This window comes from Gossypium raimondii, chromosome 6, assembly GCF_025698545.1.
Source record: "Gossypium raimondii isolate GPD5lz chromosome 6, ASM2569854v1, whole genome shotgun sequence".
NCBI lineage: Eukaryota > Viridiplantae > Streptophyta > Magnoliopsida > Malvales > Malvaceae > Gossypium > Gossypium raimondii.
Window position 1 is genome coordinate 37,294,023 of NC_068570.1, and position 23,958 is coordinate 37,317,980.

Consider the following 23,958-nt stretch of genomic DNA (forward strand, 5'->3'; position numbering starts at 1 on the left):
ATAGCACATTTCATTCAATTTAAACCACCAACACATAATTTGGGAAATTTGCACTTTAGGCCCTAAAATTCATATTTTTCACAATTTAGTCCCTATTTCATAAAATCACAAAATACACAAAATTTTAATTTATACATGCTAGGCCAAATATTTATACACTCCATATATGCCCATATATTTCATTTATTTCATATATTAACCCCTCTATTTCTCATTTTCACATTTTAGCCCAAAATACACATTTTCACCAAAACTCACTTAATTAAATATGACAATCTAACAATATATATTTATTTTTCATCATCAAACACAAAAATCTCAAGCTATCAACAATGACAAATGACAATATCCACAAACAATTCAAAAATTCAAGAATGGCTAGCTAGTATTCGAAGTAACGATCTCAAAAACATAAAAATTCTCAAAAACCGAGCAAAAACGAACCTTAAATCAAACTTGAACTATGGCCAAATGTTGCTTGCTCTTTTTCTTTCTTTTTTCTTTCTTAATTTCGGTCAAAAGAAGAACAAGTGCATGGCCATTTTAACTTATGTTTTATTATAATACATATTATTTCATAATTTACCTTTTTACCCATAATAAAATAATATAAAAGCTTTATAATGGTTGTCCATTACAGTCCATGCTATTATTTAATGGCCTAATTTCATTTTAAGGATTCCACATTAAAGAGAGCATAGCGATATAGCACTTTAACAAATAGAATGGAACTTTTGTATTTATGCGATTAATCCCTTTTTATCAAATTGAGCACACAAACGATAGAATTTTCACACGAAATTTTCACACATATTAATTCACATACTCTAAATACAAAAAATAATTTTAAAATATGTTTTTGACTCGGATTCGTGGTCCCAAAACCACTGTCCGACTAGGGCCTAAACCTAGCTGTTACAACTCTCCCCCTTAAGGATTTTCATCCTCAAAAATCTTACCAGTGAATAGGTTTGGGTATTGTTCTCTCATAGCATCCTCGGACTCCCACGCAACTTCTTCAACCCCGTGTCGTTGCCATAAGACTTTTACTAATGAAATTTTCTTATTTCTCAATTCTTTAACTTCGCAATCTAAAATTCGAATCGGTTCTTCTTCGTAGGACATATCAAGCTTAATTTCAATCTCAGACGGTGAAATCACATGCGAGGGATCATATCTGTATCGTGGAAGCATCAATATGTGAAACACATTTTGTATCTTTTCTACCTTAGATGGCAACAATAATCTGTAAGTAACTGGCCCGACACGCTCAATAATCTGATACGACCCAATGAATCTCGGACTTAGTTTGCCTTTATGACCAAATCAGAGCATTTTCTTCCACGAAGATACTTTCAAAAACACTTTATCCTCGATCTAAAACTCATTATCTTTCCGTTTCAAGTCTGCATACGATTTCTGACGAGCTGATGCTACGTTCAGACTATCGCGAATCACTTCCACTTTTTGTTTAGTCTCGTTGATCAAATCAACCCGGTGTATCTTATTCCCACTGAGCTCAGTCTAATACAAAGGTGTTCGACATTTGCGACCGCACAAAGCCTCGTAAGGTGCCATTTTGATACTTGATTGAAAACTATTATTATACGCAAATTCAATTAGTGGCAAATATCGTTCCCACATACCTTCAAACTCAGGAATGCAACATCTCAACATATCCTCGAGTATCTAAATAATTCGCTCCGATTGACCATCCGTCTCTGGGTGAAAAGTAGTACTGAAGTGTAATTTCGTACCTAGTGCATCTTACAGTTTCTTCCAAAATCGCGATGTGAATCTCGAATCACTGTCCAAAATAATAGATATAGGTACTACTGGTATGAAATGAGCTGATTTAGTCAATCTGTCGACAACTACCCAGATTGCATATTTCTTACTCAGTGACAAAGGCAAACCCATTACAAAATCCATCGTGATTCTTCCCATTTCCACTCGGGAATCATAATTGGTTGTAGTAACCCAGATGGTACCTGATGCTCAACTTTAACTTGCTGACAGATTAGACAGTTCGAAACAAATTCTGAGATATCCTGTTTCATACCAAGCCACTAATAAAGTTGTTTCAAATCGTTGTACATTTTTGTACTTCCTAGGTGAATAGATAACCGACTACTATAACCTTCATTTACAATCATCTGAATTAAATTTGCATTTCTCGAAACACAAATTCGGTCTCTGAACCTCAAACAACCCTCAGCATCAATTTGAAACTCTAAATCAGTATTCACATCACATTGACTCCTTTTTGCTAACAATTCATTATCCACATTATGAGCTTCACAAATCTGCTGTATAAATAACGGTTTTGCTTTCATCTCAGCTACAATTGAACCATCATTGGATAGGGCCAATTGAGTATTCATTGCACATAGGGAAAACAGAGATTTTTGACTCAAAGCATTAGCAACAACATTGGCTTTCCCAGGATGGTAGTCAATTACTAACTCGTAATCTTTTAACAACTCTAACCATTTTCGCTGTCGTAGATTCAGATCTTTCTGAGTCATCAAATATTTTAAGCTTTTGTGATCAGAATAGACATGACATTTCTCACCGAACAGATAGTGACGCCAAATTTTCAACGCAAACACAATAGCTGCCAATTCCAGATTATGCGTCGGGTAATTCTTTTAATGTGGCTTTAACTGTCTCGAGGCATAAGCTATGACTTTTCCTTCTTGCATTAAAACATAGCCCAGACCATTCAAAGATGCATCACTATAAATGACAAATTCTTTACCTGATTCTGGCTGAATTAGCACCGGAGCTTTGGTCAACAAAGCTTTCAACTGATCAAAACTTTTTTGGCAGTTTTCTAACCACTCGAATTTAACATCTTTCTGAAGTAATCTCGTCATCGGGGTTGCAATCATAGATAAACCCTTTATGAATCGTCTGTAATAACCAGCGAGTCCCAGAAAACTTCAGACTTCGGATACATTTCTCGGAGGCTTCCAATCTAGTATAGCCGAAATCTTGCTCGGATCAACCCAAATACCTAATGCTAAAACAACATGTCCCAAAAAACTGACTCTCATAGCTAGAACTCACATTTACTGAACTTCACATATAACTGCTTATTACGTAAAGTCTGTAGTACTAATCTTTGGTGTTCGGCATGCTCAGATTCATCACTGGAATAAATCAAGATATCATTTATAAATACTACCAGAAATCGATCCAAGTACTGTCTGAAGATCTGATTCATTAAATCCATAAAAGCAGCAAGTGCATTAGTAAGTCCGAAAGGCATAACCAGAAACTCATAGTGTTCGTACCTCATTCAGAAAGTAGTTTTGGGCACATCAGAGTCTTTAACTCGCAATTGATAGTAACCCGATCTCAGATCTATGTTTGAAAACACAGTAGCATCTTTCAACTGATCAAACAAATCATCAATTCTGGGAAGAGGATATTTGTTCTTTATAGTCACTTTGTTCAACTGACGGTAATCAATTCACATTCTCATCGTGCCATCCTTCTTTTTCACAAACAGAACCGGAGCACCCCAAGGCGAGAAACTAGGTCTAGCGAACCCTCTATCTGTCAATTCTTGCAACTGGGACTTTAATTCTTTCAATTTGGTCGGAGCCATTCTATATGGAGCTATCAAAATCGGAGTTGTCTCAGGCACTAGTTCAATACCAAACTCAACCTCTCAGATCGGCGGCAAACCCGGTAACTCTTCAGGAAACACATCAGGAAACTCACAAACAACAGACACTGATTCTAATTTCTTATCTGTCACATTCGAATCAATCACATAAGCAAAATAGCTTCACATCTCTTTTTCACATAAGTTAGAGCTTTCATTACAAATATCGCCACTGGCAACCCGTTCAGATCACTGGACTCAATTCAAATTATCTCGTCATTCTTGCATCTCAAATCAATAGTTTTTCATTTTCAATTCACTATAGAATCGTGCAAAGTTAGCCAATCCATACCCAAAATTATATCAAATTCATCAAAAGGTAACAACACCGGATTAGCCAAAAAACAGATATCTCGAATCATCAACGAACATTTCCTGCACATTTTATCGATCAGGACACTTTTTCCAAGGGGGTTTGATACTCTAATCTCAAATTAAGTAGACTCTACAGGAAAAGTCTTACTGGATACTAAATTCATGCATATATACAAATGAGTTGATCCTGGATCTATCAGTGCAATTACAGAAGTATCATAAAGAGTAAAAGTACTAATTATCACATCTGGAGACAAAGCTTCTTCACAAGCTCGTATGGCGTAGGCTCTAGCAGGTGCCCTAGCCTCAAATCAAATAGCTGTATCTTTTGTTTTCTATGACTTCCACTCACATTTCTCGTATTTCTAGGAGGCCTGCCTCTAGCTGAGGTGTTACTCAATCTCGAATTCTATGCAACCTCTTACTCAGCAGACTTGGGACAGTCTCGAATAAAGGGATCTAAAGATCCACATTTAAAGCAAGCTCGATCATTCAATCTACAACTTCTCAGATGTCTTTTACCACAGTGCTTGCATTCAGGTCGATCGGATTGAACATTTCCAGCACTAGCAGCAGAAGTAGTTGGAGCTTTGAAGCTCAAATACGATCTAGCTCGATCTCAGTTCGAATGTCCCATATTAGCCTTTGAACGAATATAATCATATCGAAATTTTTTTGATGCAGGCTGAAATGATTTACTCGAGGGTCTCTTTCGTGAATCTCTAACTTCGTAATCAACTTTTCTCTTTTCTTTCCCAAGTTCTTCAGCTTTGCACGCTCGCACGACTAGTACCACGAACTCTTTTATTTACAGAATACCAACTAGCAATTTAATTTCTTCATTCAACCCGTCTTCAAATCTTTTACACATTTTTACTTCGTTCGATACACATTCCCGATCATATTTGCTAAGTCGAACAAATTCCTGCTCATATTCTGTTACAGACATACGACCCTGTTTTAGCTCTAAAAATTCTTTATGTTTCTGATCAATAAATCTCTGACTAATATATTTCTTTTGGAATTCAGATTGGAAATAATCCCAGGTAATTCGTTCTTTCGGAACAACAGAAGTCAGAGTTTTCCACCATTGATAGGCTGCATCTCTCAAGAAAGAAACGACACATTTAACACATTCATCGGGAGTACACGGCATTTCATCAAACACTCAGATTGTTTTCTCGAGCCAAAAGTCAACTCTCTCAGCATCATCATCATTAGTGGCCCTGAACTCTTCAGCCCTATATTTCCAAATTTTATCGACCGGAGGCTTATTCATCAGAATCAAATTCATAACCGGAGGCACAATAGAAGTCTGAGGGGGATTAGGCGGGGGTGGAGGTTGTTGAGCAGCCAGATTCGTTCGAACGAACTCCGTGAACCACTCATTCAACAATTGGAAGGTGGGTTGTTTAGCCTCTCCCTCGTGGCTACTTGTAATAGGTCTAGAATCAGATTGTACTGCCCCTAGAGTGGGAGCGAGTGCATTAATTTCTACGTCATTTGCTACGGCTCGATCAGGATCCATTTACTATACGAAAACACATTTTCAAATTTCAAGAACCATCACACTATCGCAGTATCTATGGCATGTATAGCTAGACTCACACGCACTACGTTAGTTCTAGAATCGACTAAACCTGGATCTGATACCAATCAAATGTAATACCCTAACCCGTATCCGTTGCCAGATTAAGGTTACAAGCCAATACTGAATAAGACACAATTCAACACAAACATTCATCTTTTTCCTAACCAAAGAATAAAGATACATTTGTAACTTTACTACAAATACATTATAATTACAGTAGCCGAAACTTGTGGCTATATAGTAAAACATTTGGTCATTTATGTAAACATCAATCATATGCCACTTCCATAAACACAACTTACATCAATACATCTATTAAATAAAACTTACTCACTTGTGCATTTTTACACCACAACATATCATGTCATTTCATATCATTAACTAAAGTCAATATAAATTATTTATAAGCCTTATACAAGTACATATTAACTTAATTTGACTTATACCACATGGAAAATAGGTAAAATTATACAAGTACGTATATGTATATATAATTATAATTTTTGCAAATAGGTACATTAAAGCTAATAAATCATATTACACTACTTAATATGCCTTTAAATATGAAACATTATAATGTTATAGTACAGCCTAACATCACTTAAAAGTTATTCTATTATGCGCACTTTACCTAACAAAAAACAAAAAAAAAAACAAAGCCAATTAAATGCAAACACCACATTAATATTGTCCTATTCCATTTACTAAGTACTAAATATGCCATTCCACTTGTTATACATCATAGTATATTGACCTAAATCAAACTACCCGCATGGCTTTAAAGGCAAAAATAATGCAACCTTAACCATCCTCTACTATATGACCGAATTTCAATAATATATATGACTAATTCATGTGTCACTTATTTGACTATAATTATTCATTTTCTCAATATCAATGCCGAATAAAGCATAATAAATTCCATATACTATGCGTCATACCCAAATTGTCATTTACATAGACAATTTAATTATCATATATTCGACAAGTAAAATAATTATATAAGAAGAAATATATATCAATTTCATAGCCAAATAGTCATAGTAGCTAAACTCATTATACTTGACTATATAAACGACAATTCAACAATGAGACATGATCATTCTTGTCTCCAAATCCTCACCAACAAATTCAATTACACAAGTAAAGGTATACTCATAACTTAGCTCATCAACACATCCATAACCGAAAATACATTCATCAAATGCAACGACATTAACTCAACCGATTTATAAGTGCTAAATATATACACACTTCATGACTCAACAAGATAAGTGCTAGCTTATACATGCCATATGTTCAAAGTTTTGAGCTTTCAAATACCGAGATAAAGATCGATAGTGTGAAAGTCTTCCTTGTCGATCCCCGAGCTCGTAACTAACCTCCAAAATCTATAAAATAATGAATGAACAAACACAGAGTGAGCTTAAATAGCTTAGTAAGTTGTAAGCAAATAGTTTTCAAAGAACACATATAAATTATACAAGTAGAAAGAATTCTACTAAACTTGTACACATAATATATACTCATATTTAAATGATTAAATAATTTTTTCATGTTATACCTAATACTTACCTTTACTTTAGATTTCGTATAACTCAAACATACCTGAATTTCTTAATTCAAACTCACATTCGATTTTGCCATAAAATTTCCCGTTATACCATTCGGATTCAAAGATATGATACTTGAACGGCTCAAAAGCTCGTACAATGCCAACGTCCTACACGTGGTCTTACATGTAATCAAATAACGATGCTAATGTCCCAGACAGGGTCTTACACATAATCATATACGACACCAAGGTCCCAGACATGGTCTTACACGTAAATCTCAAATTGATGTCAACGTCCCAGACGTGGTCCTACGTGATATCGCATTTAAGCATTCCTGTGGTTCGTATGTCTTTCGGATGTCGTAAATTAATCGAATTAAACTCGTAATTAATTATCCTATGTTAAATACAATTCACCATTGTAGTATACATACATACATTTTGATTCAGATATTTATAAAATAAATACATTAAATTTAATATCAATTATTCACTTACAAACTTACCTCGGACGAAAACAAACGGATGGAATTGACTACTCCACCACTTTCGACTTCCCCCGTTCTAATTCTGTTTTCTTTTGTTCTTGATCTAGATAAATTCAAATTTAGCTATTTCATAACACATTTCATTCAATTTAAACCACCAACACATAATTTGGGCAATTTGCACTTTAGCCCCTAAAATTCACATTTTTCACAATTTAGTCCTTATTTCATAAAATATCAAAATACACAATTTCAATTTGTACATGCTAGGCCAAATATTTATACACTCCATATATGCCCATATATATCATTTCTTTCACATTTTAACCCCTCCATTTCTCATTTTTACATTTTAGCCCAAAATACACATTTTCACCAAAACTCAATTAAATATGACAATCTAACAATATATATTTATTTTTCATAATCAAACACAAAAATCTCAAGCTATCAACAATGGAAAATCAAAAAATCCACAATAAATTCAAAAATTCAAGCATGGGCTAGTTGGTATTCGAAGCAACGATCTCAAAAACATAGAATTTACCAAAAATCGAGCAAAACAAACCTTAAATCAAGCTTGGACTATGGCCGAATTTTGCTTGCTCTTTTTCTTTATTTTTTCTTTCTTAATTTTGGTCAAAAGAAGAACAAGTGCATGGCCATTTTAACTTATGTTTTATTATAATACAAATTATTTCATAATTTACCTTTTTCCCATAATAAAATAATATAAAAGCTTTATAATGGTTGTCCATTACCGTCCATGCTATTATTTAATGGCCTAATTTCATTTTAAGGATTCCACATGAAAAAGAATATAGCAATATAGCACTTTAACAAATAGCATGCAACTTTTGCTTTTATGCAATTAAGCCCTTTTTATCAAATTGAGCACACAAATGATAGAATTTTCACTCAAAATTTTCACACATATTAATTCACATACTGTAGACACCAAAAATAATTTTAAAATATTTTTATGACTCAGATTCGTGGTCCCAAAACCACTATCTGACTAGGGTCTAAGTCGGGCTATTACACTGATTGTCGTTGCATTTCTATTGTCATTGCATTTTAATTTTAGTGCATTGAGGATAATGCAAACTTTAAGTTTGGAGAAATGCATATGGGGTTTGGAAATACACCCACATTTCAAAAAAAAAATTTGAATTTTAATGAAGCATGAAAGGGTTATTTGTGGTTAATGCAAATGTTTTTGGAAATTTTTGTTAAATTCGATGCTTAATTCTTGAATCATGTGAATTATCAATAAATGAGGTGGATAAATTTGACTGAATTTTGTATCTTCAATTGTTTGATGAATGGTTTAGGTTACATTAGTAATGGATGACTAATAGCATTCCTTGAATCTTGAATGAATCTGCCTTTTACAACTGCATATATATATAGTTATGAATAAGAGACACTCTAAAGTAGGTGTATTGTGAAATGTTAAAGAGGGAATACTCTAATGCAAGCATTAGAAAAATGAATCTGGCCAAAAGTTGTCGTTGCATGAGTGTGTGTTGGCGCAATTACGTACTCCTTGGGGGTTTGTTCCACTCCATTGTTACTTCTTAGGAACAATGGTACAGTAAGGCAATGATATCCCTTATTCACACAATAAAAGAGACATATATTTATGATATTCATAGATACATAGTATTGTACAATAAATGTTGTATTGGTAGATAGAATTTAGGATTTGAAGCATGATGCTTGTTTTCATGAAGTTGCAATCTTATTCATTCATACTTATGTATTATTGATGCAATATTCTGTCATCTGAATGTAACTCATTCACTGGGATTTTAGGTGATTCAAGTTGCTAGAATGATCATTTGCCTTGGTGAATTCTTGTGTAGCCTTTCTAGTTTCTGTTTTATTGGAGGACAAGTAAAAACTCAAGTTTGGGGGGTGTGATAGTACTAGAAAGAAAATATGTTTTCTCCCTACTTATTGGTTAATTTTTCTCTATTTAGTTATCTTTAGCACATATTTTAGCCTTTTCAGTTCAGTAAATTGCATTTTATAACTCAGTGGATCTTAGCTTATTTATCCTTAATTTTCATGTTTTGGTACTGATTTCGCTGCATGGGTATTTCTAAATTGCGCCCAGAATTTTTGCCGCACCTGACAGCTATACAAATAAGAACAAAAATGTGTGAGCTGTCCAATCTGGTACAACCAACTTGTATGTACAGTGACAACATGATTCTGATGAAAAGACACCTGTGCTATTTGGATAAATATTAATATTCACGTGAAAAGAAAACAAGGGGAGGCTTTTGGGGGGGTATTATCTTCTTCAACCTATCTTTTGAAGCTTTTTGGCTATGGCAACTTAAGTCTCCTACGGGTGAAATAACGTGAAAGGGACGCAGATCAGCTCCTAACGAGGAACCCTGAGTGTGACACAAGAGGGAATGGAGAGATTCAAGTCGAAATTGTCTAGGAATAGTATTTATTTCTATTATATTTCATTTCTAAATGATGGTGATTACTTTCTATTTCATGTTTGTACAGAAGTACACATGATTTCTGGGTTAAATTTTATTTTATTAAATCTTGCTTCTATTGTTTAATCTTTGGGTTTGAATGTTTTTAGCATGGAAGTGTTATTGCGGTTACTGACACTGGAAAGTGCAGCAACAGCTCAAGCTAACAAGCATGACAATGAAAGTTGCTTGAGGATTAGAGGAATTTAATCCACTTATTCTTAATAGTGTTCCATTTCCATCATTGGAAGGTGTGGTTAATGTGCATGTTTAAGTCTTAGATTAAATATAGAAGTTAAGCTTGGTAAGATATTCATTGCAATTTAATGCATCGACAAACACCTATCCTTTTATACCTTGTGAGTAATTAATATTCTGTTGCATATTCACGCTGGGGATCCCAGTTTATCATTACCATATTTTATCTTTTTATTTTCAAGTTATTACTTCGACAACTACTCTCACAATTTATCTCATTTCTATCTATTTATTGCACTGACATTGATAGACAAAAGACAACCATCCTCGTGGAATCGATATCCAATAGACTCATATCTATCTGCTATACTTGCATCGACAGTGTATGCTTTCACATTATTGTTGTGACGTTAAATAGCCGATCAATGCCTGAGAATGTATTCCAACAGAGGTTCCTATATGCACTCAGTTTGTAGTTTTGGATCAAGCTACACGGCCGTGTGACCCCTGCAACTTGAATTTTTCTAACTTTTTCCTCAATGTTTCATATGTTCCCAATTTAGTCCCGAACTATTTTTAAAGTGTTTCTAATGTATCAACGACTCAATTAAGGGACTACCTGTATTTTTTTGAATGGTTATTATAATGTTTTGAACTGAACGTTTCTAAGTTATGTTTATATGGTAATATTCTATAACCCTATTTTGGCGAGGATACGATTTAAGGGTGTTACAGTGTCACTTTCTCTAATTGCTGACAGATATTTATGATTTACGTCTCAATTTTGGAGCAAGTTACACAAAGCTCTATGTACTCGATTGCATTTTAACATAGTGTTTCATCCTCAGACCGACGGTCAGTCTGAGTGAGTAATCCAAATACTTGCGGATATGCTTCGATGTTGTTTTTTAGAGTCCGAAGGTAATTGGGAGAGATTTCTACTGTTGGTTGAATTTGCATGCAAAAACAGTTACCAATCAAGCATTAAAATGACATCGTACGAAACTTTGTATGTTCAAAAGTGTTGAACTCTGTTATACTGGACTGAGCTTAGTGAGAAAATTTTTTTATGTGTTGATTTAATACGAGAAATTGAAGAAAAGATTAAAGTGATACGTGAAAGTTTGAAAGCAACTTCGGATCAACATAAATCCTATGCGAATTTGAAAAGAAAAGGCATTGAATTCCAAGTCGGTGACTAAGTGTTTTTGAACGTATCGTCCTAGAAGAAAGTTCTTCGATTTGGCCATAAGGAAAAGCTTCGTCTGCGGTTTATTGGGACGTACGAGATCATTGAGAGAATCTACAAATTAGCTTTATTGTCAGAGTTAGAAAAGATCCACAATGTATATTTCATGTACTGATGTTACGACAGTATTGGAAACATGAAAATATACACATTTCTTCATGCCCTTTTTAACTCAAATTCATGCAGTTTTGGTAAAATTTTTGTCGAAAAATATATAATTATTATAAAATAATTAAATTGTAGTAAAATTATTAACATGTTGAATTTTCATTAATTTTATATCAAATTTTTATTAATTTTGATTATTTTCGACAGATTTGCACAAAGGGCGAAAAACGGTATGGCAGACACTGCTAAAAGCGCAAGACCGAGAAGCAATTTTGAAGCATTAAGATGAAATAATTTTTTCAGCCTAATACGGTCCAAATTATGTGTATTAATTCATAATATAATTAATTTTAATTGTAATCCGATTTAATTTGGCTTAAATAAATTATTATTAATTAATTATGAAAAGTGGCTTAGTTTAGCTGAACCGAGAAAACTGATCCAACAAAGCACTGGGCAGCCCAAAACCGTCCCACATGTTGACCCAATCAGCTTGTTTGGCTGATTATTTTGCTTCCAAAATAGCCCTTGAAGACTCCTTCAAATTGCATTCAAATCCCCCCACTATTTATGCCATTCTAGATTTGTCCATAGCTTAAAATTGCAAGATTGAAACCTTCAAACCCGCCACATGTGTGGCCAGACATGGGGGGACTCTATGGCTGTTGATTTTTGCTAATTTTAGCAGCCACCTCAACCTATAAATACCCCCTTGGCTGCTCACTTCAATCACTCTTCACTTCTCTCTCACTTTAGTCTCTTCATTGTTCTTCATTTTCTTCCCCATTCCCTTGCCAATTTCACCTCTTGAAAAGAGTCCTTCAACCATCATTTGAGGCAGCATTCAAATGTTCGTGGAAGCCTCGGTTCAACAAGAATAAGCGGAGAAGGATGAGTGAAGCAAAATAGTCAAGCCTCGGAGAAACAACGGATTTTATTCTTGTTCCCTATCCTTTTAATTTTATTGTTGTTGTTATGAACATGTCTATGATTATTTGTGATGTTGATATGTTAAATTTAATTAATATGGTTTAAATTTAATTCGTGTTAGGTTGATTACATTCGTCTACTTGAGTTATTAAAATTGTGTTTATGTTGTTATAGACCTCGGTAAGATGTTTGATTAAGTAAAACCATGACTAAGTTGTTCTTACATTAGAATTGTAAGGTAACAAATGAATTAATTATTTAAACGAATTGAAATTGTAATTAATTGACAAGATACTTAATCAGTGCATGTTTAATCATCTAAGGTAGCTGAGGGTTAAATTAGCAACGGTATCTAACGATACATTAGCCTTGCATAACTTGCAAAATTATTGTGATTAAACTGTTTCAAGGTAGAAATACATTGTTACCTCACGTAATCTTTTATGTGCTTATGAAAATTGAATTAATTTCTTGAATTGGCATAGAGATATGTATAAGAGATTATTTTGATTTCATAAGTATGTATGTGCATTAACACATTTGCTTATTAAAATTTGTTTAATCAGTTGAATTAACATAGAGATATAGTTAAGATATAAATGGATTTTGGTAGGTGAGTCTGTTCATAAGTTAGCAAATTATTGAGTTGTCGTGAATTTATTCGTAACAACATGAACAAGAGTTTAATAATTCTAAGTTAAGAATTGTAATTAATCTAACACAATTATGTCATCTTGATTAAAATCATATTTTGAAATCGTGCATTGGAACTTTTGTTTTATTTTTATTTATTTTACTTAGTTAAAATCCTAGTTTTTAACCACCTCCTCAAATCAAAATATTTTTCTTCATCAAAGTGTTTTTAAAATTGCATTCACAAATAATTCTTTTCACAGTCCCTGTGGGTACGATAACTTGACATATACTTGTCAGTTTATTACTTGTTGCGATTGTGTACACTTGCACATTTTCGTCGTTCCAAGTTTTTGGCGCCGTTGTAGGGGATTGTTTTAAAAAGTCATTATTTTTTAATTTGTTAATTTTTCATTTTGGTTTATTTTTCTGTTAAATTTTAATTTTTTTTGTGTTGGTTTCAGATGTTTATGAGTATTGATCAAAATTATTGACTTATTGACAGTAGACTCTGAAATTGAAAGGACTTTCAGAAAAAAAAGAGAAGACAAGCGAACCGAAGAAGGATCGAAAAGATGAATTTCGAAAATCAAAATATAAATCCAGGAGGAACATTCGCTTATAATACTCACAATCCGATCATTGTTGCCGATGACAGAAACTGTGCCATTCGACAATATGCCATTCATTTATTCAACGAGCTCAATCAGAGTATTAGGAGACTTCAAATTAGGGCACAACAATTCGAGCTAAAGCCGATCATGCTCCAAATGTTGCAAAATATGGGTCAATTTAGTGGGATTCCTACTGAAGATCCACATCTTCATCTTCAGCTATTCATTGAAATGAGTGACTCATTTAAACTAGCCGGGTTGACCGAGGACGCCTTGAGACTGAGATTATTTCCATACTCCTTAAGAGATATAGCATGAGCGTGGTTGAACTCCTTATTGTCCAGTTCCATAACTACATGGCAAGAGTTGGTTGAACGTTTCTTAATGAAATATTTCCCTTCTTCTTTGATCGTCAAGATCCAAAATGAAATCACTTCATTTCAACAACTTATGAAGAATCTTTATGTAAGGCATGAGAGTGGTTCAAGGAGTTATTACGAAAGTGCCCTCATCACGGTATTCCTTACTGCATTCAAATGGAGACTTTCTATATTGGTCTTAATATTCATACTAGAATGATGGTGGATGCTTCGAAAAATGGAACCCTTCTTTCTAAGTCTTATAATGATGCTTACGAGATTATTGAAAGAACTGCTAGCAATAACTATCAATGGCCAACCAACCGAGTAGCCTTAGAAAGACGAGTAGTAGGAGTATATGAAGCGGACACACTTGCTTCTTTGGCAACCCAGGTATCCTCTATGTCTTCTATGATTAAGAACATAACTGTTAATGGTTTCAATGGTAATCTGACAGGTCAGCAACTGAACCAGTTTGAGAATATTTCTTGTGAATACTGTGGAGATGACCATTTTGTTGAAAATTGCCCTTCGAATCCAGAGTCAATATATTACATGGGAAATCCAAGTTGGAATGGTCCGCAATCAAATTCTTACAACTCTTCATGGCAGTATCATCCAAATTTTCCATGGAGTAATCAATGGAAGGACCCTAGCAACTCTTCTATGCCATTTTGACCAAATTATATGTTGAAATATTCTCAACAAGTGCAACAACTCCCACCAATTGAATCTTCAAGTAATCTTGAGAATTTGCTAAAGGTGTACATAGCAAAGAATGATGAACTAATCCAAAGGCAACGAGAAACATTGAAGAATTTAGGAAACCAAGTGGGACAGCTAGCCAATGAGCTGAGAAGCAGACCTCAAGGTGTTTGGCTGAGTGACACAAAAAATCAAAACCTTTCAGGCAAAGAACAATTCAAAGCAGTCACTTTGCCAAGTGGAAAGACATTGGAGCCCAAGGTGGTTGAGGTTCAAGATGAGCCTATTGTAGCTCAAGACAAAGAAAAATTTCAACCAAGTGTTGAAAATCCTATTTCACAAAAGTCAGACCGGGTGATCCTTTATGGGATAAACTATAAACTAGTAAGTTTTGATTATCTAACACCCTTGTTGGATGCAGAAATATTACCATAGAAGAGTTGTCCAGTTAAAGCTAAGATTCCACCACTGCCATATCCTCAACGATTCCAGAAGCATCAAAAGGAGACTCGGTTGAAAGAAATCTTTGATGATGAGGTGACTTTTAATGACTTCGATGCTGCTAAATCCCTAGATATAGTTGAAGATTGCTTTACTATTTCTAAGATGGAATCGCTGGATTCTATAGAATTGGAGCTCAAATTTATAAATAATCCATTAGAACATATTCTACTAGAGGATTCACCAAGTGATGACAAAGATAAGAAATGCTTGGCTCCATTAGAAGCTAATTCGAAGGAATTCACTCAAGAAGTTCCACTCAAATCATTAGAGTTATCATCTCAGGATTATACACAACCAAAGTCATTGGATGAAGAGCCAGCTGAATTGGAACTGAAGATTTTGTCTCCACATTTGAAATATGACTATTTGGGTCTGTCTTTGACTTTAGCTGTCATTATTTCAGTTGAGCTCACCAAAGATCAGGAACAAAAGGCAATTGTTTTTTTGGAAAAGTACAAGAAGGGTGTTGGATGCATTGTTGTAGATATTCGAGTCACGGGTTGGAAGATTTGTAGGAATTATAGGAAGTTAAACAAGGCCACCAGGAAAGATCATTCTAGGTTTTCTTTCCCTAATAAAATGTTGGAAAATTTTGATGGGAAAGAATATGATTACTTCCTAAATGGTTATGGTTGGTATAACAAATGGCCATTTGACACCACCATGGTCAATGATGATCCTGAATAAAATGGAGGGAGTTCTCTTCACTTTCTTTATCGTTATTTTATTTTTTTAGTTTTTTTTTCTCATTTGAATAAAATGTTAGACTTAGATAAAAAAAATTTGGGTCATTACATTAATTAAAATTCTGTCTAGGAGATTGAGACTTAAGCGAGACCATTTGTGACCCCTCCAATCTTTCTTGGGAGTTTAATTTAATGTAATATTTTGAAAATTGTTTTTCTAAGTAGACCAAAGAATTTAAGTTTATTTTTTAAATAAAGGGTCAACTTTTTAACCCAAACACTAATTTTTTTTTAGTTTTTTTTAGTTTACTTTTAGTACAAGAGCTTAGGATCCAAAAAGGAGCTACCATTGAGCTTAAGACACTACTAGGAATGAAATATTCAACCCTTTTTCCGTACAACCCTGTAGCCCTTACCTTGCTCCATCGCCACTCCCAAGTAGCTCCATATTGCATCTCCCTTAACTATTAATGTCACAACCCTTAACTCCCTAAATCACCACCCTAAAAACCTTTATTTGAAGCCACTAACCATTGCACCTAAACTATCATTAAAACTGCCACCCCCTTAACCTCTAAACCTTACCCTCAACTACTCACCCACCTGCCCAAAATTGAAACCATCCTTAATAGATTTTCTAAGTTTGATGTCAAGAGTCCCTTCAGCTAGCACCATTCCATGAAGTGAACAGTTTGATATAATGGCTATGCTACAACACATTCAGTTCTAGCAATAAGATTACTTGAGATGCTAAAAAATATGGGATGACTCAATTAGAGATGCATTTAAAATATATATTTCAACCCGTTTGTTTTTGTGCCTGAATTTCTAGACGTTATACTCGAACCATGGACTCTAATGTTGAGGAAGGAAAAAGATGAGTCAAATTCTGAGGGATCTACAAATAAATAAAAAAGGGGATCTTTACTTTATTTTATTTTCTTTCCTAGGTTATTTAATGTTTTAGGATTAAGTTCTATTAGGATTTCTATTTTTCTCATGATAAAACAACAGGTGGAAATGATAAATAAAAATGAACAAGTTGCAAAGTACAAAGTGTGGCAATAGATATATACGTGTCTAAGATTGGATCTAGAGAGAGCTTGGTACTTAAGAAATCAAATTGACTCACATCCTCTTTTCTAGAGTCCTACCTAGTGTATAGTATCTATTCACTTCTAACAATGAGGACATTGTTCATCTTAAGTAGGGGGACCGAAAAATGGAAATTATTTCCTCTTAGAATAAATTTTTATTTTAATTATGATTAGGTTATATTTTGTTCAAAAATTTGAAATTTTTTTACGCATGCTAAACTTCAATATGAATAAAGTTCTATTCTTCCAATAATTGTTGTTAGTTGAAGTATGACACAAATGTACTCTTAATAAAGTGTGTAAATTATACCATAAAATTTTAGTTCCTTAGGAAAGCTAGGCATGCATGAAAGTTTAAGTCTCTAGAATTGACTTAGTAATTTCTTGAGGCAAAATCCTAGGAAGCATGGAATGTTGAAAATGATTTAGACAACTTTTGTTTTGACCGTTTGAGCCTTTCAAGCCAACTTTGATGAATTTTTAGCTATCACTTTTCTCTTAATTAGCTTTAAATTGTCCCAAACACTATACTCAGTACTATTTAAAATATTCTTTGAAATAAGTTTGGGGGAGTTGAAAAGAAGTATCAAATGCTCAAAAATTTTGTAGTACATAAGCAAAATGCTCGTGAAAAAAAAGAAAAAAAAGAAAAAAGAAAAGAAAAGAGAGTATATGTATTCGAAAGAAATAGATGTACAAAAGAGCATGTGAAAGCAAAATAAGTTGGTGTATTGAAGGTAATTATTTAGAAGGTCCGATTCAAGTTGAGTCTAAGGTTTTTAGCCTAAATTTATCTATATTTTACCTACCCCTAGCCTAGCCATGTTACAACCTTTTACAAGACCTATTGATTCAAGTTTCTATGCTCCCTACATTAGTGGAGAGAAATTGCTATGTTCAACATATGAAGGCATAAGTTAAACTTAATGATTGCAGCTTACTCTTGAATAAGGGAATAAAATCAAATTGGTAAGGATTTAATGTGTCTTTATTAGGAAGAATTTAGTCTATTTTTGCTATCATAATAATAATTGCAATTAAATTGAACAATATGTATACTTAAGTAGCGTAAATCTCAAAATTCTTGTTCTTGAGTATTAAGTATACCAAATTCATAATTTTGGGAAGAATGTTGTTCTGAAGGAATTTTTCAAAGGTTTTTTCGAGAAATTCTTTTCAAATTTTTGCATTACTCGGGATAAACAATGAATTAAGTTTGGGGGTGAGGAAACACGAAAATATACACACTTTTTTATGCCCTTTTTAACTCAAATTCATGCAGTTTCAGTAAAATTCATGTCAAAAATATATAATTATTATAAAATAATTAAATTGTACTAAAATTATTAAAATTTTTAATTTTAATTAATTTTATATCAAATTTTGATTAATTTTGATAATTTTCGAAATATTTACACAAAGGGCCAAAAACAGCTCGGCAGATACTACTAGAAGCGCAAAACCGAGAAGCAATTTTGAATCATTAAGGCAAATTAATTTTTTTAGCCTAAGAATGTCCAAATTATGTGTATTAATTCATAATATAATTAATTTTACTTTTAATCCAATTTTCTTTGGCTTAAATAAATTATTATTAATTAATTATGAAAAGTGACCTAATTGAGCTAAACCGAGAAAACCGATCCAACCGAGCATTGGGTACCCCAAAATCGTCCCACATTCTGACCCAATCAGCTTGTTTGGCCGATTATTTTTCTTGCAAAATAGCCCTTGAAGACTCTTTCAAATTGCATTCAAACCCCTCCACTATTTATGCATTTCTAGATTTGCCCCTACCTTAAAATAGCAAGTTTGAAACCTTCAAACTAGCCACATGTGTGGCCGGCCATGGAGGGACTCTATGGCTACTGATGTTTGCTAATTTTAGCAGCCATATCAACCTATAAATACCCCATTGGCTGCTCACTTCAAACACATCTTAAAACCATTCATTCTGCAATTCTGTCTCACTTTTCGCTCTTCATTGTTCTTCATTTTCTTCCCCATTCCCTTTCCAATTTTACCTCTTGAAAAAGAGTCCTTTTACCACCATTTGGAGCAGCATAAAACTGTTCATGGAAGCCCTGATTCAACAAAAACAAGCAGAGAAGGAGGAGCGGAGCGAACTAGTCAAGCCTCAGAAAAACATTAGATTTGATTATTGTTCCTTATCCATTTAATTTTATTGTTGTTGTTATGAACATGTCTATGAATATTTTTGATGTTGATGTGTTTAATTTAATTAATATGGCTTAAATTTAATTCCTTTTAGGTTGATTGCATTCGTCTACTTGAGTTATTAAAATTGTGTTTGAGTTGTTATAGGCCTCGATAAGATTAATTAAGTAAAACCATGACTAAGTTATTCTAGCAATACAATTGTAAGGTAACTAATGAATTAATTATTTAAATGGATTGAAATTGTAATTAATTGACACGATACTTAATCAATGCATGTTTAATCATCTAAGGTAGTGAGGGTTAAATTAGCAATGGCATCTAACGATACATTAGCCTTGTATAACCTGCAAAATTATTGTGATTAAAATGTTTCAAGGTAGAAATACATTGTTACCTCACGTAATCTTTTATTTCCTTATGAAAATTGAATTAATTGTTTGAATTGACATAGTGATATGTATAAGAGATTATTTTTATTTCATAAGTATGTATGTGCATTAACACATTTGGTTATTAAAATTTGTTTAATCGGTTGAATTGACATAGAGATATAGTTAAGAGATAAATGGATTTTTGGTAGGTGAGTCTGCTTCATAAGTTAGAAAATTACCGAGTTGCCATGAATTTATTTGTAACAACATGAACATGAATATAATAATTCTAAGTTAAGAAATGTAATTAATTTAACAAAATTATGTCATCTTGATTAAAATCATCTTTTGAAATTGTGCATTAGAAATTTTATTTTATTTTTATTTATTTTACTTAGTTAAAATCCTAATTTTTAATCGCCTCCTCAAATCAAAATATTTTTCTTCACCAAAGTCTTTTTAAAATTTCATTTATATATAATTCTTTTCACATTCCCTATGGATACGATAACTCGACATTTATTTGTCACTTTTTACTTGTTGTGATTGCGTATGCTTGCACATTCCTGTCGTTCCAAGTATCAATCTGATTCTTCACACATGATTTCACCTGTTGATGTTGAGATTCAACTAGATATGGCTTACAGTGAAGAACCGATCTGAATGTTAGCTCGAGAGGTTAAAGAATTAAGAAATAAAAGTATAGTCTTAATGAAAGTTCTCTAGAAATGCCACAGAATAGAAGAGGCTACTTAGGAACGGGAAGAAGCTATGAAAGTGCAATACCTGAACCTCTTTTCTAGTACGTTTTTTGGGGACAAAAATTCCTTTAGGGGAAAGTTGTAACAACTCCTTTTCAGTGAAATCGAAACAATAGTTTTTGGACAATAAATCATATGAGGAAATTAATATTTTATTATTAATTTAATGTCTATGGAATTTTAGTAAGGTAGTATTAAAATTTCGTTAACAACTTTTGACGTTTGCATGCTTAATTAAGTGAAAATGACTAAATCGTAAAAGGTGAAAAAGTGGAGTTCTATTAGTTAAATGTGTCAAATAGCTATGAAACCTTAATCTAAAGGACTTGGCTAGTAATTAGACTGATTAAAGTGATACTAGATATTGACATGGTTTTATTGAAACTATTAATGTTTTTAAAGGGCATATTGGTAAAATAGTAAATAAATCATAAAAACAAAAGAAAGAAAAAGAGATATCATCTTCATATCACCTTCTTAAACCAAATTTCACCATGGGAGCATGCTAGGGTTCGACCAAACTTAATCCCACTTGCATGGTATGCAATTTTGTCTCATTTTTAATGATTTTTATGTTTCCAGGATTGTTATAGCTTAATCTAGCTAGCCCGGGGATTGATTTGCAAAATTGTTAAAGATTTAGGGTTTTTCCATGAATTTTATAGCATGATTATTGATGTTTTGTGAATGATTATGAGTCCCTATTGATAAATAAACAAGTTTTGTAAAGTAAATTTTGATGAAAATATCATTTAGGGACTTATTTGTATAAGTAGTAAAATTCCATGGTAAATTTGTCAAATGCTGATTTGTATGGGTTGATATAGGTCCACAGTGATTTCAGCTAGCACGAAATGAGGATGAAAATGCTTAGATTTGAGTTTACAAGCTTAAGACTAAATTGTAAAAAGTTAAAATGTTAGTGGCAAAATTATAATTTTTAAAAATATAAAATATGGATTGAATTGAATAATAGAAGTATTAAATGAATTAAATTTGTCTATTTAAATCAAGATAGACCACGTATGGACTTAGATCGGGGAAAAACTAAAGCCTTAGATTAGTCAACTACGTTTTTACTCTTTGTTTGTCGAGGTAAGTTCGTATGATTAAATAATGTTTTAATGTTATATTCATCTATATGTTAATGTGTTATTTTCCATGTAACTAAATGATGTATATGCAACGATGTCATGACGCTATCGAGCCCCGTTTGAACCTTAAGAATCCGTAAGATACAAATGACATGTCATTAAGGTTTTCATGTTTCGGGTGCTGGTCTTGATTTTCCTACCGATGGCTTAGGTCCTGCACTTGTTGCGGATACTCCATAGCTCATATGAATAGCATCTGTAGATTCTGACCCACAGCTTGTGTAATTAGGCTCATTTCACAGCTCGTGTGAGCAACGATGTAAAGGAAAGGTTACAGTTATATGTTTAGCACACTTCATGTGAACTTTCTCAAGTATCTGATGATATTGTTAATGGTTCAACGGGCATGAAAAGGAAAGGAATGGTAAGTGTTCAAGTGAACTATATCTTGAAATCATGAAAAGGATTGAAATGGAAAGCTTCACTGGAACTATGTTTATGCTCATGAAAATGATGCATTCAAAAGAAGTATGTTCATGTACAAATAGCTTACCTTATGTTAATTCAAGTGAATTATGTTTGATGAATTAGTTTCTGATAGGGTATGTTTTGGAAAGGTATTGGACTTGATGTGCATAATTGAAATGTGGTATGTATACATGTTTAGGTAAGATTTGAATGAATGCATTTTAGGTGCCTTGTGTGACATATTGGTTGAATGGAATTAGTCTTTCGAATTGGTCATTTCATGCATGTTTTGGTATGGTTTTGATGCTTTTGTCATGTGCACAAAATGTTTTTAGGTACATGCTTGATTTGGTAATGGAAATAGCTTGATTTTGGCCAATTTCATGTCCACACAACTTAAGACACGGGGGTGTGACTCAGCCGTATGTGACACACGGTTAGGCGACACAGCCGTGTGTCCCTTGTAGGTTTTAACGCATGCAAGTTAGGCTGTTATAAGGCCTAGCACACGGCTTGGAAAACGGGCTTGTGTGGCTATTTTGAGAGTTACACGGTCTAGTACACAGGTGTGTAGCCTGGCCATGTGACCCGACTCAAAGAGTAACACGGGCATGGATATGGTCTAGGACATGGTCGTGTGTCCCTATTTCGATTGCTACATGGCCTGAGACACAGGCGTGCGTCTCAGCCGTGTACCCCTGCGTTTAATTTTTCCAACTTTTTCTTAAACTTTCTAAATGTTTCTAATTTAGTCCTCGATTGTTTCTAAAGTATTTTTAGGGCCTCGATGGCTCAATTTAGGGACGATTTGTATGTGAATGAATGGATTATATCATGTTTATGTCAATGTTTGAAATGTATGGTTTAATGTTCTGTTTGTATGGTAATGCTCTGTAGCCCTATTCTGGCACTGAATACGGGTTAGGGGTGTTACAAAGATCATCTAAAAACCATCGATGGCAAATTTTAAAATCTTTAACATTTTTATGAAATAATCCCTGGGTTAGCTAAATTAAGCTTCAACAAACTCAAAAACATAAAAATTTCTAAAAATGCACATAAAGAGTACTCACATGCAAAGGTCGATTGAGCTTGGATGAAATTACTATGGCTTCATTCTTTCTTTTGTGATTTCGGGTAGAAGAAAGCAAAATGGGGATGATGACTTTTGCTTTTATTTTTTTAAAATTTCACTGTTCTATTTTAATATAAATATAACAATATAAATCACTAAATATATCATGCACTTACCATCCATATCAATATATTATGGCATAATTTCAATATAAAACATCCTGCATTTACTAATTAAGTTATTTAATCAATAAAATTCAATAGCGATTAAGTTTTACTTCTTTTACGATTTAGTCTTTTTTTCCTTAATTAACTATTCAATTGCTAAAATTATATAACCATAACTTAATTTAACTCTATATTAGACTAGTAAATATTATAAAATAATATTTATTGACTGGATTATCAGATATCGGGTGTATGTTTTAAAGTTACAGTTTTATGGTAATGCTCTAAAACCCTATTTAGACGACAGATATTGGTTAGGGGTGTTTCATTTATTGGTATCAAAGCTACAATTTAGTCAGTGCTTGGACTGAACGTAGCATGTACGAGTTTAGAAATACATGCAATTATATAACCTATGATAGTATGATAACTCCTAACTCGATTTAAACTATGTTTTCATATAGATAATGTCATCCAACCGAGATGAGCCCGATAAGGTCGAAAGTACAGCGCAAGCCTCCGTTCATAAAGCAGCATCAAGTGGTAGTAGGCCCGTATTTGAAGGCCAACGAGGAGAGGCTAAAGAAGGCTTCTTTCAAATGTACCAACCTATCCTTGTAGTTCCACAAGGT

The 23,958-nt window shown here is 33.4% G+C and overlaps 1 protein-coding gene and 1 non-coding gene across 2 annotated transcripts; both read right to left on the reverse strand.

The window, feature by feature from the left end:
• Positions 1-2,069: 2,069 nt before the first annotated feature.
• Positions 2,070-2,528, reverse strand: LOC128041730 (uncharacterized). Its single transcript, XM_052632032.1, has one exon. The coding sequence runs from the start codon at positions 2,526-2,528 to the stop codon at positions 2,070-2,072; it is 459 nt and encodes a 152-aa protein (XP_052487992.1).
• Positions 2,529-14,272: 11,744 nt separating this feature from the next.
• Positions 14,273-14,378, reverse strand: LOC128042233 (small nucleolar RNA R71). Its single transcript, XR_008197438.1, has one exon. It is a non-coding gene; the product is annotated as a small nucleolar RNA R71 (small nucleolar RNA).
• Between the last annotated feature and the right edge of the window lie 9,580 nt (positions 14,379-23,958).